The sequence below is a fragment of the Wallemia mellicola genome, assembly GCF_000263375.1.
Source record: "Wallemia mellicola CBS 633.66 unplaced genomic scaffold WALSEscaffold_15, whole genome shotgun sequence".
Classification (NCBI taxonomy): domain Eukaryota; kingdom Fungi; phylum Basidiomycota; class Wallemiomycetes; order Wallemiales; family Wallemiaceae; genus Wallemia; species Wallemia mellicola.
In genome coordinates, this window is record NW_006531972.1 from 63,760 (window position 1) to 78,424 (window position 14,665).

General features: G+C 41.1%; 9 protein-coding genes across 9 annotated transcripts; 6 read left to right on the plus strand and 3 right to left on the minus strand.

Moving 5' to 3' along the window:
* Positions 1 to 24: 24 nt before the first annotated feature.
* On the minus strand, positions 25 to 1,923 carry WALSEDRAFT_57984 (hypothetical protein; the record flags this gene model as incomplete). Its single annotated transcript, XM_006959160.1, has 3 exons — positions 25 to 465; positions 511 to 1,865; positions 1,908 to 1,923. The coding sequence occupies 3 exons, from the start codon at positions 1,921 to 1,923 to the stop codon at positions 25 to 27; spliced, it is 1,812 nt and encodes a 603-aa protein (XP_006959222.1).
* Positions 1,924 to 1,966: 43 nt separating this feature from the next.
* Positions 1,967 to 4,285, plus strand: WALSEDRAFT_60801 (homoserine acetyltransferase; the record flags this gene model as incomplete). Its single annotated transcript, XM_006959162.1, has 3 exons — positions 1,967 to 3,022; positions 3,075 to 3,508; positions 3,555 to 4,285. The coding sequence occupies 3 exons, from the start codon at positions 1,970 to 1,972 to the stop codon at positions 3,601 to 3,603; spliced, it is 1,536 nt and encodes a 511-aa protein (XP_006959224.1). The 3' UTR covers positions 3,604 to 4,285.
* WALSEDRAFT_60803 (hypothetical protein) lies at positions 1,967 to 4,285 on the minus strand. Its single transcript, XM_006959161.1, has 3 exons — positions 3,826 to 4,285; positions 3,566 to 3,775; positions 1,967 to 3,460 (listed from the first exon to the last, which is right to left on the minus strand). The coding sequence occupies exons 1-2, from the start codon at positions 4,147 to 4,149 to the stop codon at positions 3,632 to 3,634; spliced, it is 468 nt and encodes a 155-aa protein (XP_006959223.1). The 5' UTR covers positions 4,150 to 4,285; the 3' UTR covers positions 1,967 to 3,460; positions 3,566 to 3,631.
* A 6-nt stretch (positions 4,286 to 4,291) lies between these two features.
* On the plus strand, positions 4,292 to 7,595 carry WALSEDRAFT_60804 (hypothetical protein). The gene is made up of 3 exons (XM_006959163.1): positions 4,292 to 5,087; positions 5,135 to 5,781; positions 5,828 to 7,595. Exons 1-3 carry the CDS (start codon positions 4,406 to 4,408, stop codon positions 7,085 to 7,087), a joined length of 2,589 nt encoding a protein of 862 aa, XP_006959225.1. The 5' UTR covers positions 4,292 to 4,405; the 3' UTR covers positions 7,088 to 7,595.
* WALSEDRAFT_29393 (hypothetical protein) lies at positions 7,093 to 7,611 on the minus strand (the record flags this gene model as incomplete). The annotated part of the gene is made up of 1 exon (XM_006959164.1): positions 7,093 to 7,611. One exon carries the CDS (start codon positions 7,609 to 7,611, stop codon positions 7,093 to 7,095), a length of 519 nt encoding a protein of 172 aa, XP_006959226.1.
* Positions 7,612 to 7,631: 20 nt separating this feature from the next.
* WALSEDRAFT_69618 (splicing factor 3B subunit 5/RDS3 complex subunit 10) lies at positions 7,632 to 8,163 on the plus strand (the record flags this gene model as incomplete). Its single annotated transcript, XM_006959165.1, has 6 exons — positions 7,632 to 7,638; positions 7,684 to 7,722; positions 7,767 to 7,790; positions 7,834 to 7,855; positions 7,899 to 8,022; positions 8,071 to 8,163. 6 exons carry the CDS (start codon positions 7,632 to 7,634, stop codon positions 8,113 to 8,115), a joined length of 261 nt encoding a protein of 86 aa, XP_006959227.1. The 3' UTR covers positions 8,116 to 8,163.
* Positions 8,164 to 8,226: 63 nt separating this feature from the next.
* On the plus strand, positions 8,227 to 9,932 carry WALSEDRAFT_69619 (hypothetical protein; the record flags this gene model as incomplete). Its single annotated transcript, XM_006959166.1, has 2 exons — positions 8,227 to 8,361; positions 8,411 to 9,932. 2 exons carry the CDS (start codon positions 8,227 to 8,229, stop codon positions 9,860 to 9,862), a joined length of 1,587 nt encoding a protein of 528 aa, XP_006959228.1. The 3' UTR covers positions 9,863 to 9,932.
* Positions 9,933 to 10,134: 202 nt separating this feature from the next.
* Positions 10,135 to 12,281, plus strand: WALSEDRAFT_51948 (ARM repeat-containing protein; the record flags this gene model as incomplete). Its single annotated transcript, XM_006959167.1, has 5 exons — positions 10,135 to 10,479; positions 10,522 to 10,695; positions 10,738 to 10,819; positions 10,870 to 10,942; positions 10,985 to 12,281. 5 exons carry the CDS (start codon positions 10,135 to 10,137, stop codon positions 12,279 to 12,281), a joined length of 1,971 nt encoding a protein of 656 aa, XP_006959229.1.
* Positions 12,282 to 13,120: 839 nt separating this feature from the next.
* On the plus strand, positions 13,121 to 13,954 carry WALSEDRAFT_60807 (hypothetical protein). Its single transcript, XM_006959168.1, has one exon. The coding sequence runs from the start codon at positions 13,250 to 13,252 to the stop codon at positions 13,763 to 13,765; it is 516 nt and encodes a 171-aa protein (XP_006959230.1). The 5' UTR covers positions 13,121 to 13,249; the 3' UTR covers positions 13,766 to 13,954.
* The last annotated feature ends 711 nt before the right edge of the window (positions 13,955 to 14,665 follow it).

Genomic DNA, 14,665 nt, shown 5'->3' on the forward strand with positions numbered 1-14,665 from the left:
ACAATAAAACAAATACATAATCTATTACTGAGCAGCGGTGACAAGACCACCCTCATCGACGATACCGACGACTTCAGCACCCTCTTCGTTCTCTGGATCACGACCACCTGGACCTCTCGATTGTTTGCGCTTGGCAGATGCACCGCTGAGGGATGGTCTACGTCCGCGATGTTCTTCATCCGGATTGACGACTTCCTCTTCACCATCGACGACCTCATCCTTCTTCACCGCGCTATCTGTGACTGGCTCTGGTACGCGTATCTCTGGCGGTGGACCGCTGAAATCAACGCCAATGAATTTACCATATTCAATCATATCGAATGGTTTTCGATTCTTTAGTGCGTACGTTATCAGGTCGCTGTTGTACTTCTCTTCACGGGTGAATTTCGCTTTGATAACCCTCCGGGTGCGTCCTTTGAAAAGTGTGGCGATCATTTCGAAGTCTGTTCCAAATCTGCTAAGTGCCTGTCATCGTTAATTACATATCTAGAAATCTAATATATCACCCACATCGTAGAACATCTCAGTCTCAAGCCTGGTCCATCTATCATGGCTGCCTCTACCTCTGCCTCGCCAGGTGTTCGTGTTGACAAACCTGTCACTATCGAGTTCATCTGTGACTTCATACCCCGAAGTGTCATTGCGTGAGTTTGCTGATCTGTCGTACAAAAGCGACTGCTCATCGACTACAAGTTGACCATCGACAACCCTCATTTGAGGACCCTGCTGTTCCTTCTCGTCATCGTCATCATCATCTGACGAAGAAGATTCTTCTTCCTGATCACCCTCGACTTCCTCAGCGCCTTCTTCAACACCCTCCTCAGCCTTCTTTTGCTCTTTGAGGCGCTTCTTCTCAGCTTTCCTGTCCTCTTTCTTCTTTCGCTTGGCTTCTTCCTGCTCCTTCTTAATCCTCTCTTCGTCTTCCGCTGTACGTCTGCGACCGGTACCATCATCACCCCCATCCAAATTGAGCTCCTCCTCTGTCATGTATTTCAATTTCGCTTTCTGCTCTCTCCGTCTGAGCTTCATTTCAGCGTGTTTCTTGGCGACGTCTATGACTCTGCTACTGAGTCTACCGACACCTGGATCATGTATGAGGTCTGCCATTTTGAATGTAGATGTGTCTATAGGTTCAGCTGTTGGGTCCTCACTCCAGATCTCCTCGATCGGTCTTCTTTTCATTTTGAGTTTCTGGGTGCGTAGTTGTCTGGCTGATAACTTCTTGTTCTGAGGGCTTCCCCCAGGAGTACTCAACTGATCGACACCCTCGCCCTCAGGACTATCACCCTTATCGTTCTTCTCCTTCACATGTTTTTCTTCCGGATTTGCAGGCGCTGCTGGTGTAGAAGCCTCTGCTGAGGTACTAGCTACTGCCTGTGAAGCCCTCGTCTGCAATGGCGCGTGTGCAGCCCTGGTAGTGAGTGGCCTAGCGGTGGGTGCGGACTGAGAAGCGCGTGTATTGAGTGGCTGGTGAGACTGCTGCGATTGTTGGAAACGCTGATTAAACGATAACGGCTGAGCACTACGCCCTGGCATGACCGGAAGTGGTGCGTTTTTCTGCTGTGATTGCTTCGACTGCTGGGAAGGTTCAGGGGTAGCAATGCCAATAGCAACAGCTTGTTTCTTCTGAGCAGGTGCAGCTTCCTCAGTATTCTCAACTGCTGCACGCTTGTTGTTCTCCTGGGTTACGGGAGGCGTTGGGGGCACATCTTTTCTGTTATTCAACGTATCAGCCGATGTCTTATTCAATTCACTATTTTCCCCTGCTGTTACGTTCTCTTGTGTAGATGCCGGCGTCGGCTGTTGTGCTACTTTCCTAGGTTTTCTATTGCCAACTTTTGCTTGGAACTTTGTCGTACCCTTGTCTATAGAAAGTTAGACTAGAATTTACTAGCGATTTCACTTACTAATCCTTCCACTCATCGTTGTTTTTTTAAAGAAGGCGTCATCGAGCGACTATCAACTTCGGATGCTGAAAATAGCAAGAATAGCGAGAAATCAACTAAATAAGCAACAATTCGTTAGATGCACTAGTTCTTCTATTCCACGCACCCATCCAGACGCTCCTTCCTTCCCTTGCGTCGATGCTAACGAATCGAGAGCTGCAAAGTTGGCCTCACAGACCAATAAACTGCCATTCATGCGCAGCGTCAAGATAGAAGACGTAGAAGGTGAAGGTCCAGAACCTGTCTATGCTACACCTACACCAGCCACTTATCAGACATTCACATCCGACGATCCTTTGTTGTTAGATTTCGGAGGTGTGCTCCCACGATTCGACATAGCATATGAAACATGGGGTACTCTCAACAGTGACAAATCCAACGCAATCCTTCTACACACAGGTTTGAGTGCATCCTCACACGCGAAATCGCATCCAGGGAATGAGACACCCGGCTGGTGGGAGAAATTCATCGGCCCTGGTCCGGAATTCGCCATAGATACTAATAGATTCTTTGTAATCTGTACTAACGTTCTCGGTGGGTGTTATGGATCGACAGGCCCATCATCACCTCATCCAGATGACAACAAACCGTATGGTACTCGTTTCCCAATTGTCACACAGTTCGATATGGTTAGAGCACAGTGGAGATTGATCGACAGTCTTGGTATTGACAAGCTGTACGCCTCTGCAGGTTGTTCTATGGGAGGTATGCAATCCATAGCTGCTGCCCATCTTGAACCAGAACGCGTTGGATCTATAATAAGCATCTCTGGTACTGCTAGATCTGGTTCTACCGCCGTGGCTATGCGTTTCGCTCAGAGGAGCTGTCTCATGTCCGATCCAAATTGGAATAGAGGTTTTTATTACGATGGTCTGCCACCACACACGGGTATGAAAATGGCCAGACAGATTGCAACAATCACATACAGATCTGGCCCTGAATGGGAGCAAAGATTTGGTAGGAAGAGGAGAGTTACACCTTTATCCGAGGAAGAAATGGCAACAAATGTCAATAATCCAGGCGACGCACCAAAATTGTGTCCAGATTTCCTCATAGAGACCTACTTGGACCATCAGGTGCGTCTGGGATAAGCAAAAAAAGACGAAAACAACTAACGAAAGATCTAAGGGAGAGCAATTTTGCTTGAAATATGATGCTAATTCACTCATATATGTCTCCAAAGCGATGGATTTGTTTGACATGACGAAACCAGCTTTGATGGATATCCATGAGCGTCGTCTGAGGAACGCACATCTCATCGATAAGAAACTATTAGGATCAACGACGTCACACTCTATGGAACCACCATCACTCGACAGTGTTAAAATCAAAAACCTCAAGCCATACATCTCCACAGCACCTACCGTACCATACGCCCAAGATTTGACAGAGGGGCTGACACGATTGTCTAAGATACCAGTGCTCATTATAGGTGTACACAGTGACATTCTCTTCCCATTCGACCAGCAGAGGGAGTTAGCTGACAGTCTGAGGAAGTCTGGTGATCCCGAGCGTGTCAAGTTTTTCGCTTTGGATGGACCTTGGGGACATGATACGTTCTTGTGAGTATTCTAACAACATAGTTGAAAATGCTAATGGAATAAATAGGATCGATACATCTAACGTTGGTGGTGCAATTAGAGGATTCTTAATCTGATGTCTTGTTATGTTGTAATTTTTCACGCTTATAATCCTGAACTTGCGAATAAGGCTGAGAGTTCGTCGATCTCACTTGATAGCTGCTTGATGGAGTTATCCTGTGGCCAACTGGCAACCAATGTCTCTAATGTGATTTCCTCATGATTGTATCCGTCGATAAGGTCGCGTTTCTGGTTGGAAGTTGAGTGAATATAGAACTTTAAAAGAGGAATCCACCTACTTCCAAATGAACTTGCTGGTAGTTCCCAAATTCGGTCGACAACTTGTCAAGATGTGGTCCAGCATCCAACTCGAAGAACAAATCCATCATGCGTTGTATAAGGTTATCGTTTTGTACCAAATTGTCTTGTATACGTGGTATAGAACCCTCTAACTCGGCTTGAAGCTGCGTTGCAGAGGAATTATACTGACTCTCGTCAAACGAAGCAGCGTGTTGCTGGAGACTTTGCAGTTGCTGTCCGAGATTTCTGATAGCTGTGAGGAGAACATTCACATTCTCGTCGTTTTTGTCTATTTGTTTTACGATATTATGCAGTCTGTCCATATCGCAGTAAGGGTAAGAGAATGCTTAGTGAGTAATACACACGTTTATACGAATGACATATGTCTATCAAATAATGAAACACATCCAAAGTATCCACTTTACGCGTTTAAGTTTGGCTGAGCTATGGCATTTATACGGGGAACGCACGTAGTGAGGGGTATATAGAAAGTGCACAAGTAATTCTGTAGCTAATATGCACTTCTGCTGCTACACATAGGCGTCCTGTTTGTTTATTAGAATACCCCAGATCGGGAATATGAAATCACGCTTTCTTCATATCTATCAACACCGAATTACTAAAGCTGTGGGGGAGAGTCAGAATATGACAGACTACAAACTCCTAGCACAGGTATATTTCCTTGGGGGTATCACTTTCCTCCCGCTTCTCGCCATCTTGTCGATATCATTCTTTATGCTTTTGGCACCACGGGATAAAAATGAGACCAAGAAATTGCCTAAAAACCCTAACCAAGATGCTAAAGTATCAAAGTCTGGCTGGTTGCATATTAAGCGTGACTTCGAAGTTGATCCCACGCTATCAGTCGATGAATCCTACACATCGATGATCATCGCAGGATACAGATCCTGGGTTGAGCATAAAGACGTACAACACCGTCCGCGTCCTAAAGCCCGCCATATGTTCTGGGCCGTCCTCAAAGCAAGGACGCTGTACGTCTACCAAGATGAAAGCTGTGACGAAATCGTCATAGCACTAAATATGGAATCTATCAATGTTGATATACATCCAGAAGGACTTCTAGATGCTGAGCTATTCACGAAACGTACCGCCATTAAACTCACTATCGATTACGACCAGGGTGTCTTACTCGACGAGAAAGAAAAGGAAAGCAGCAACGGCGAGAGTGGAGACGTTTTAGATGTCACCAACAAAGTGAAGCCATTTTACATTCATGCCATGGGTCTCGTAGAGTATGAAGGTCTGTTGTGGTTTTTATTGTGAAATTCTTACTAAACTGTACGCTAGATTGGTACCACGCTCTCAATCTCGCTAAAGATCCTACGAGCAATCCTTACACAGAACCTTCACCTGCATTTATAATTGAAGATATGAAGAGACTCGTAAACAATATCGATAATGACCCAGATCCAATACCCACACGCTGGTTTAATGCACTCCTTGGAAGGTATTTCTTCGCTATTTATCGCACACAATGGCTGGAAGACTGGATTATCGGACGTATAATGAAAAAGCTGAAAGTTGTGAAGAGACCAAAGTTCTTAACCAATATTATGGTTACAGAGGCAAATTTAGGGGATATGCCACCTACTTTCTCCAAACCAGTTCTTAAGGAGTTGACGAAAGAAGGTGATGCGTCAGTTGAAGTTCATGTCTCCTTCAAAGGATGCGTCAAAATCACACTTACAGCGACAGCCACGTTAAACCTAGGTAATCGTCTTAAAAGTTACTCCGTTGATCTCGTTTTGGCAGTTGTCTTAAGGAGTTTGGAAGGAAATATGATAATCAAGATGAAGAAACCACCTTCAAATAGAATATGGTATGGATTCACAGAGATGCCCGAGATGGAACTCGACGTGGAGCCAGTCGTAGAAGATCGTAAGGTCAAATGGAATATGGTATTGTCTACAATTAAAGACAAGCTAAGAGAGATGGTGAGAAATGTTCCTTAATCCTAAAATAATTAACATATCCCTCTAGATACAAGAAGGGTTGGTATTACCATCGATGGATGATATTGCCTTCTTTGACACAACTAACGAAATACATCGTGGAGGTATATACGCTGAAACAACAAGACTTCCAGGCACCAAGCAGCCGCAAAACAGACCACCATCGATTAAGGAACGTGATCAGGAATTATTAGAGCATGGTGATAAGAAAGAATCTACAGCACCACAAACACTGGATGGGACTGACTTACCATCCGGCCTCCCGGGTATAAATCTAGAAAGCTACGAGAAGGAAAGCCGAGAAGATAAATATGAAGAACCCCCATCAACAACATCAACGGGAAGCACATCATCGAAGACTAAATCATGGTTTAATGAGAAATTCAACAAGGAGAGTTGGCTTGAGAATCTAAAAAACAATCACCACCATCATCATCCCACGCAGTCGTCACTTGCAGATGGATCTGCATCTCTAATCGGCAAGCATCTTAAGAAGAAGAAGAGTGGTGAGGTGAGCGTGACACAGAGCGACGTCATTCCATCGCCTTCTGCTAAGAGCGAGAAAAGTGACAAACTATCTGTCAAGAGTGAGACCAATGTGCCAGCGGCAGCAAGTACGAGTTCATCGCCTAGCTCCTATTCAGTCTCTTCGAAGGAGAGCGTGAACACGAGCACACCATCATCAACAATAGACGCGATCAAGGCGTCGCCTAAAGTGATACAAGCTAAAGATGCATTCAAGAAGCTGAACAAGAAGACGAAGAGCAACACATCACTCAAGAAAGACAAGAAAATCAAACATCAGAGATCACAAGAACAGGTTATCGACCCAAATGAGGTACCAAAACTCAAACCAGCCGAGAAACTAAACGAGAGGATGCAAATATCGCGTAGTCAGCCAGTCGTCGGGCTCAATCTTTCGAATGAGACGGGAGAGGAGAGCAACGAATCGAGAAGGCGGTCGAGTGTGACGACACCTCCTAAGGCATCACCAATGATGGCTATACCTGGTATACCAAATGAACGCAAATCTCAATCGAATAGCTCACTTCAATCAATGGAATCGCCACCAGGATCAATCTATAGGGCATTTTCTAGTCCACGAACAAGCCATAACGTCACTTCAAGCGTCGACAGTAACAATTCGATGAATGAGGAAATAAATGCTAGTCTATCAAGTTCGCCAATTAGTAACAGAAGCAGCAATAGTCGAACGGAGCAGTTGTTGTCACGAATAAGGACACTCGACCAAGCTAATAGGACAGAAGATAAGGATAAAGATGATTAGATTGTTTACTTTGATGATTTTTTACTTTTCTTTGACTTCATTGGCTTTGTTGGGTGACTATCCGACGATCGTTTGTTCTTATCTGTACGGACATTACTTTCATTATTATTGTCATTATTATTGTCATTATTATTGTCATTACTACTTTCATTATTGAGATTATTGTCGCTAGTTGTAGACTTCTGTTGGAACTGCAAAGCAGCTTTAATGAACCTGTCTGCAGCTGGTTTGTCTATGGACTGTTGTGACTGCTGTTTCTGTTCTGAATGCTTTATCTTGCCGAACTGAAGCTTTATCCTATTCAGCTCTTGTATGATAGGGTGTGCGGTTGTGTCTATACCTCTAACGTTTAATAGAATATAAACTAGATCCTGTATAAAGTAAGCTAAATTTGCTTGTATTTCTGCCTGCTTTATTGGTTCAAGACGACCTAAAGTTTCTTCCAATGAATTTCCATCTGTTAGTTCATTTAGATGTTTATTAAATTCTTCTAATTTTATCTTGAATTCCTGATAAAATTCCATCTTGATAGTAAACGAAGAAGATGGTGAGTAGAGAGTAGTATATTATATTTATTTAACGATAAACACAGTCAGATAATCTCAACTATATACAAAATCAACAATTAGAGAGATGTAAGCTCTTGTTATCAGCTATTTCGGCTATCTAACCCCTCTAGTACACGCAAGATATACAGGAACAGGTTCGTTGATTATCTATCTATCACATATCTAACAGATTACAAGGACATCCAGATATCTCCAAACAGTGGGTCTATCTATCCTTTCATAGCCTATTCTAACGTACTTAGTGAATGGGTGACGAACCAACAGAGAGACACGCTATCATCTATAGTAGGACACCCAACGTTGTCTAGCTACATGTCAATTGCAGATGGTCAATCAATCTCACGCACAAAATTCAATATGATAGAAGTCAGTATGAGACTATACCTCGGAATATCTCTAATTAAGGCTCTACAGGCTATGATATCTCCTGCTGGACCACCACCAGAGAAGGAGGATTAAATATTTTTTTATTTATTTGTACTTTTACCAAAAATAGTTAAATTTTCTCTAATACGCGTATGAATCCGCGTTTAGTCACTTCGACTTATATCATCATCAACGAAATTAAAAATGGCGGCTACATCGACTAGCCATAACAATAACTTTAATTTGCTATTACCGCCATTAGAGGATGAGGATATTGATGAGCCGCCGGCATCAGCTCCATTACCAACTAATCACTCGAGAAAGAAACCACGCTTGGAAGTTAGTAGCGGCCAATTTAGATGTATAACAGGCTAACAATACTCTATAGAAACAATCCTCTTTATCTAAAACTCAACCTATTGATCAAGAACTCAAACATAAAGATAAACACCGGAATCAGAAAAGTAGTACACTTAAAGACACTAAATCCTCTCAAACGCGCAAGCATAATGCTAGTAGTAAAGAGCCTCCCGCAAAAGTTCCAAAAGAAGCGCGTAAATCGCAGAAATCGTCTATAAATGGTCAGGTGTCCACCAGCAAGGAAGCGCATCGCACAGAGGTACTTCCCCCTCCTCAGAAAGTAGTCGCTCCATCAAAGATACCAAAACCTTTTAAAATCCCCGAAAACCCTCATACGAACATCACCACAACTCCTATGAAACCCCGTCAACCACAAATATCGAAACACGTTGATATTTCAGCTCCCATGCCAATAGCAGAGACACCAGCGATAAAGGCAAACAAAGATTTGAGAAAATCTAGAAGATCATCAGTCGGTAATAGAGGAAAGAGGTCTTCTTCTTGGTCGCGTGCTGGTATAATAGTACCACCACATCCTGATCTTAACAGCACGGAGTTCTGCAGACATATCGATGAAGATTTGCCTGATCCAAGGAGGTTTAGAATTCTTTTCGAGTGGTGCAGGTATAGAGCCTGTAATCCAGACGTAGTTAAACCAAGACGGTCGAAGAGAGTCGAAGAGAGTGAGCTTAATGAACAGAAAATGCTCTTAAATGCGATAAATAACAAAGAAACTGTCGCACTCGCTCAGACTATCGTCGAAAACTGGGTGAAGAGTCTAAACACTAATGCACCACCGTGGATGCCACCAAAGAGCAACAAAGAAAAAGAAAAAGCGAAGAATCCCGAGAATGAGAAATATAAAGAACTTATAAGTAAGTCACAAGAAACGCTCGCGAGATTAAAGCAAGAGGATGAGATATGGTCAAAATTGCGATCAAATGCAAGATTGGCTGAGCAAGAATCGGTTGATGTGTACAATATTGATGCATCTGAAAACAAAGAAGAATCCGAGGACATTCAACTAGATTATCTCCCTGAAGGAATACGCTCCGATGTTCTAGAAATACTAAACAAACCAGCAACGACGAGCAAGTCCATAAACCAGAATGAGAAAATGAACCAATTGAATTTCACAATCGCGGAATTAGATCAAGTATATCATCAAGGAGCAATCTATACTGAGACTTCAGATATATACACTAATAATGTGATGTCACATTATTTGAAATTACTAAGAAATCGGTTATCAATTGATAACAATGATAACGAGAATGAGAATAAACCGGACAAAGAGAAAACCCTTCCTTCAACACTTACATTGGCTGCAAGTAATAATAAATATGAGCAGAATGATGCATTACCCTTACTTCGAGCCATTTCTCGGCCAATTCAGCAGCAAGATCAAAAGAAAGTCTCTAATGAGGATGATGATGACCGTGCTGGTGAAATAAGTCTTTTTTGGAGTAGAAAAGTTTAACATTGTTATTTACTATCGTTGATATTTTAAAGTTGTACAATTTAGATATAATACTATTATATATTACCATTATATATTAACATATAATTAACTATACAATTAACTTAATAACTCGGTTATACTAAGTCTTATCATATCACACTTCACACTCTTTCTTTATCTCAGACGATCATTACCTTATGGATGCCAATTATCTCAAAAAGCTAAAGAACACAGTGATAGGTGATCAGGAGCAAAAGAGGCGTCTAGCAAGTAATAAGGATAACCTCGAGATGCTCCTAGTACATATATCTCCCGCTAGATTACACAATCAGGCCGATATCGACAAACTCGTACAAGCAACTCTTATCCTTGGTAGTTTATACACAAATTCACAGCCGCCGCATTTGAGCAAACTAATAACGGGCGTAGTACCACGTTTGATTGAAACCGCTACAGTCTGCAGCTGTCCAAGTGTACTCGAATACTTATTCAGGTGCTTGAGGAATGTGGGATTATACTACAACAATATGAGCACAGTATTAGCTACCACTCAGGGTGGTATCGACGGTGACGCAATGTATATCGATGACGACCTCAGTTGCAAAGCGATCACAGAATTAAATGCAATATTTCTCGTAGGTCATAATCCTTAGTAACGTTTAATTAACAATAAGTAGTCCCCGCATTTACCTAGTCTGTTCAGACATCTCAAATCAACTAATAAACAACTTATCATCAATCTTCTTACTTTGCTCACAGCTGCGAATGATTCCCGACAAAAGGCATCTCTTGTTGCCATCGATGGTTTACTCGACTATGTGGTCAGATACACGTTCTGTGATGTTCAGAAAGTGAGTATCTCACTCATTCTATACTTCTTTAACAAATAAAAGGTCCAAATTGCTGCACTTAAAGCACTAGGAATTTTATGCAAGGATTACCCACCAGCTGTTATGGCTTTGAGGCAGGTTGACCGTGAGTAACACCATGATTTTGAACGATGTCTTACATTTCACCTTAATTAGCACGTGCTATTCAGTCTTTGACTACATTTTTTGAATGTAAGAATCCCCAGTTGAGATTGGAAGCTTGTGTGGCGTAAGTCAACGCAACTCATTACTTTCAAGCTGACTTAATTAGATTGGTTCATATTATTAAAAGCCAACAATCAGATTTCCACAGGACAGATGGGCCACCTACAATTCAATTAATATCTACGATAGACAGACCAAAAGCACTGGAGCTGATAGAACAATTGATCCGACTTTTAGACGAGTCTCTTGAAATTCAGATACCAACATCATTCATATTGGCTAATATACTATCTGACGCGACTGATCTGGAAGATCATGCGTGTAAATCAGGTATATTGGGCAAATTAAATGATATCTTTGAGATATGCTTATCTTGCCAAGATGATGAATATAATGTCGAAGGAAGTCAGCTATCAAGGGACAATTTGCGTCTTCAGGAAGGCATACTGATGATAATAGCTGCACTCGCTTTGCACTTGGATGAATTACGTACTGCAATTGTCGAAGCACAGCTCTTAAAACCTGTCGCTATATCACTCAAACATTCGGCAAAAGGTATACGAGGATCAGCAGCCCAGTGCGTCCGAGCACTCTCTAGGAGTGTAGGTGTATTGCGCACTTCACTCGTCGACTCCGGCGTAGAGCTCACTTTACTGGATATTATATCAAATGATGAAGAAGATGAACGCAACAGGGTGATCGCTTTGATGGCTCTCGCTAATCTTGTTTGTGGTTTTTCACCACTCAAACAAAAACTTATTCAAACTGGCGGTGTTAAGATTTTAGTTAAACTAACTTATTCTCTTTCTTATAAAGTTCGATTGAACACTTTATGGGCTATAAAGAATATGGTATTTGCAGCGTCGACTGAACTTAAGAGGTTCGTTTGTGACCAAATCGGATGGGAACATTTTAGCAATCTCCTCAAAGATCCAAATATTGAAGTAGTTGAGCAAGTTTTGTTTGTTTTGCGAAATCTAGTTACACGAGAGCTAGATATCGGATTAGTTTATAATGGGTTTGGCGGTCAGGATAAATTCTTGGAAGCCATTGAACAGAAATTCCAAACAAATCAAGTCGAAATATTATTACAAACTGCCTACATCATCAATAACGTCGCAACTGGTTCAGATGAGCAGAAGAGGTCACTCTTATGGCGTCCCATCATTTGTCAAGGGTTGCACAGACTTTTGACACATTGGGATGAAAGATTAAGAGCCGCATCTGCGTGGACATTGCGTAATTTGACTAATCAGACTGATGGCCAAGCGTATAGATCACGAATTGAAATTCTTACCCGTATGCGTTCATTGGAATTTGACAAAAAGCTAGCAACATTATCAGAAGATCATTACTCCGTTAGCGAACCTGCACGATTAGCCTTATCAAGCGGATGTGTTTGATTATGTCGCTAATAGAAACTGTGTCTGTACTTATTGAAACTGATCTAAACAAAAATTAGCCGCTGTGTCTATCGTAATCTGGTGACGTACACGATATTGTTGGCGATTGGACGTTGTAAAATATGGTGCAAAAGCCCAGTAAATACATAGGTCTCATTTGCTGTCATGCCTCTTTGATTACCATTACTTCTCGGACCATTGAGATGTAATCTTATGAGAGGCAGTCTGATTGAGTTGTATAAAGCACAGCAAGTTAAACGTAAGTTAAAGTGATCGCAACTATCAGAGAAACTCGTTATTACTTCTAACACTTCAGGAGGTAAATCCTGGATGTTTGTAGTTACTTTCGGTTTGTTCGGCATGGCAGTGGCAAACGAAAGAACTAAACTCAACTACACAAATGAACTTAAAACACATCAAACATCTATATAATAACCCAGTTATTATAAATAGTGTACAGTAAAATGGCCTCAGAAAGCACTCCAAATCCCTCACGACAAACCACGCCAAATGTTGAAGCAACACCGGCGTATAGGTAAGCGTGCACGTCATCGAGAGGCTGGTAGTAAACTACCCCCTCATAGTTCTCGGTGGTAAGGGAAGGAGGCTGTCAGTCATCTTCGAGCCAATGATAAAGTGGCAGAATTAAATCTGCAGAGACTGGATACGTCCTATAGAATATGATCCTTTGGAGTACCTGCGTGGATGGTAAGTATTTATTATACCGCCTGAGCTCTTCACTAACCGTCTTAAAGAAACAAAACACAAGTCGCTCAGATTTTATACCATCTAACCCTAGCACGAAAATAAAATGTGATCATAGGAAAGACTAAATGTAGTGTGATACTATATACCGATTAATTAGTTTATGGTGTTTCTTACTACTCTCCCCATTTAATCAACGTAACATACATGTATTACAAATTTTCAATTATTCATACCATCTATCGAAACTCCCACAGTTAGAAATGCTGAAAATTGGTCCAGAAGATTATCGCGCAATCCTCCATTCAGAACTACCATTTCTCTCATTGAAAGTACTAGCGTTGGAAGGATATCCCGACTTGCCACCTCGCGAAGAGGTTGAAAGTAGAATAAACCTCTTACCAAACTTGACAACATTTTTCAGCAAGTCAGGTAATTATGTCTACTGTACGACAAAGAAAAGGGACTATATTTCTAAACGTATTAAAAGAAGTAGATTACATCGCATTGAACAATATTGCACAGAACTTTTTGAGGACAGTGGACCAGACAAACCGAATTATATGAGAGAGGTACATGAATTGCTCTATCATGATGAAGGTGGTATTACACTTTCATGGGCTGATAATAGGAAACTTTGTAGAAGAATCAAAGTTCAAGATGTACATATGAACGTCAATAGAGAGAGACCTCATCATGTCGATCCTCGTGATGCAGAATATGAAGAATACAACAAATATACAACAATTTTTGGTTTACATGGCAACCACACTTTGTAAGAGAAATCATACTGACGACTCATCTTGAATATTCTTCTCAATCAAATTCAATCGAAAAACATTGGCAAAATGTAAATAGCGAAGTTAAGACAATCTTGGAACAATGAATGATTTTGCAAAAATGGTAAACAGCTATATTGCTGACTATAGAGGTTGCCATTCTATTCTAACTTGTCGATATGTTCTCACACTTATTTTTGGACGTAACCCGAATGATCCAGATCACAAGGAGGTAACGCTTTATTTTTTATTTATTAATTGATAGCTTTAATTGTTGTGCTTAAATGTTTGCTGCGTTTTGTTTTATCAGGAATTTAAGATTGCCCAACCTTCAGTTACAGTAGTATGGATAATGAGTCGCACTTTGCATGATAATTTGCAAGTTTATATATAATATTTTGGTGTTACTTTCTCTCTCGCGCTCAAACACTTTTTGCTTGTTTATTTGTCGCTATGTTATATGCTATTGACTTGGACAGACAACCAACTGAAATATTCTAATAGTATTAAGCTGCATTAGTAAGGTCTATACAGGAAATCCAACCTACTTCAAATTTAATTTGCATATTATAACAAACTTGGAGAAGTTATGTTCATATATCTACACGGACTTGTGAAACCATCTGAAATTTTGCAGTTCGTCGAGTGATATAGTGAACGTTAATATGATTTATGTTACGTTAAGATAAATAAATAAATTCAAAACAATCAGAGACATATTCCATGCCACTGGTGGTTCTGTCAGCGAAACGTTGTGTCTTTGCAATTGTTCGGATTTCCTTCAACATTTTAATAAATCTATACAAGCAGGTATGAACATCGCCAGTAAAACTTTAAATATACAGAAAATCCTTTAAAGTCACAATGTATCTATCAACGATTGGAGTGAGGTGGATGTCA

What these genes read in the sequence shown, in the direction of transcription:
- WALSEDRAFT_60803 (XM_006959161.1), bottom strand. Translation starts at nt 4,149, where the DNA reads ATGGACAGACTGCATAATATCGTAAAACAAATAGACAAAAACGACGAG. An exon ending in ACCAGCAAGTTCATTTGGAA is followed by an intron (nt 3,776 to 3,825) that starts GTAGGTGGATTC and finishes ACTTCCAACCAG; the next exon opens with AAACGCGACCTTATCGACGG.
- WALSEDRAFT_60804 (XM_006959163.1), top strand. Translation starts at nt 4,406, where the DNA reads ATGAAATCACGCTTTCTTCATATCTATCAACACCGAATTACTAAAGCT. An exon ending in GGGTCTCGTAGAGTATGAAG is followed by an intron (nt 5,088 to 5,134) that starts GTCTGTTGTGGT and finishes ACTGTACGCTAG; the next exon opens with ATTGGTACCACGCTCTCAAT. An exon ending in AAGACAAGCTAAGAGAGATG is followed by an intron (nt 5,782 to 5,827) that starts GTGAGAAATGTT and finishes ATATCCCTCTAG; the next exon opens with ATACAAGAAGGGTTGGTATT.
- WALSEDRAFT_60807 (XM_006959168.1), top strand. Translation starts at nt 13,250, where the DNA reads ATGCTGAAAATTGGTCCAGAAGATTATCGCGCAATCCTCCATTCAGAA.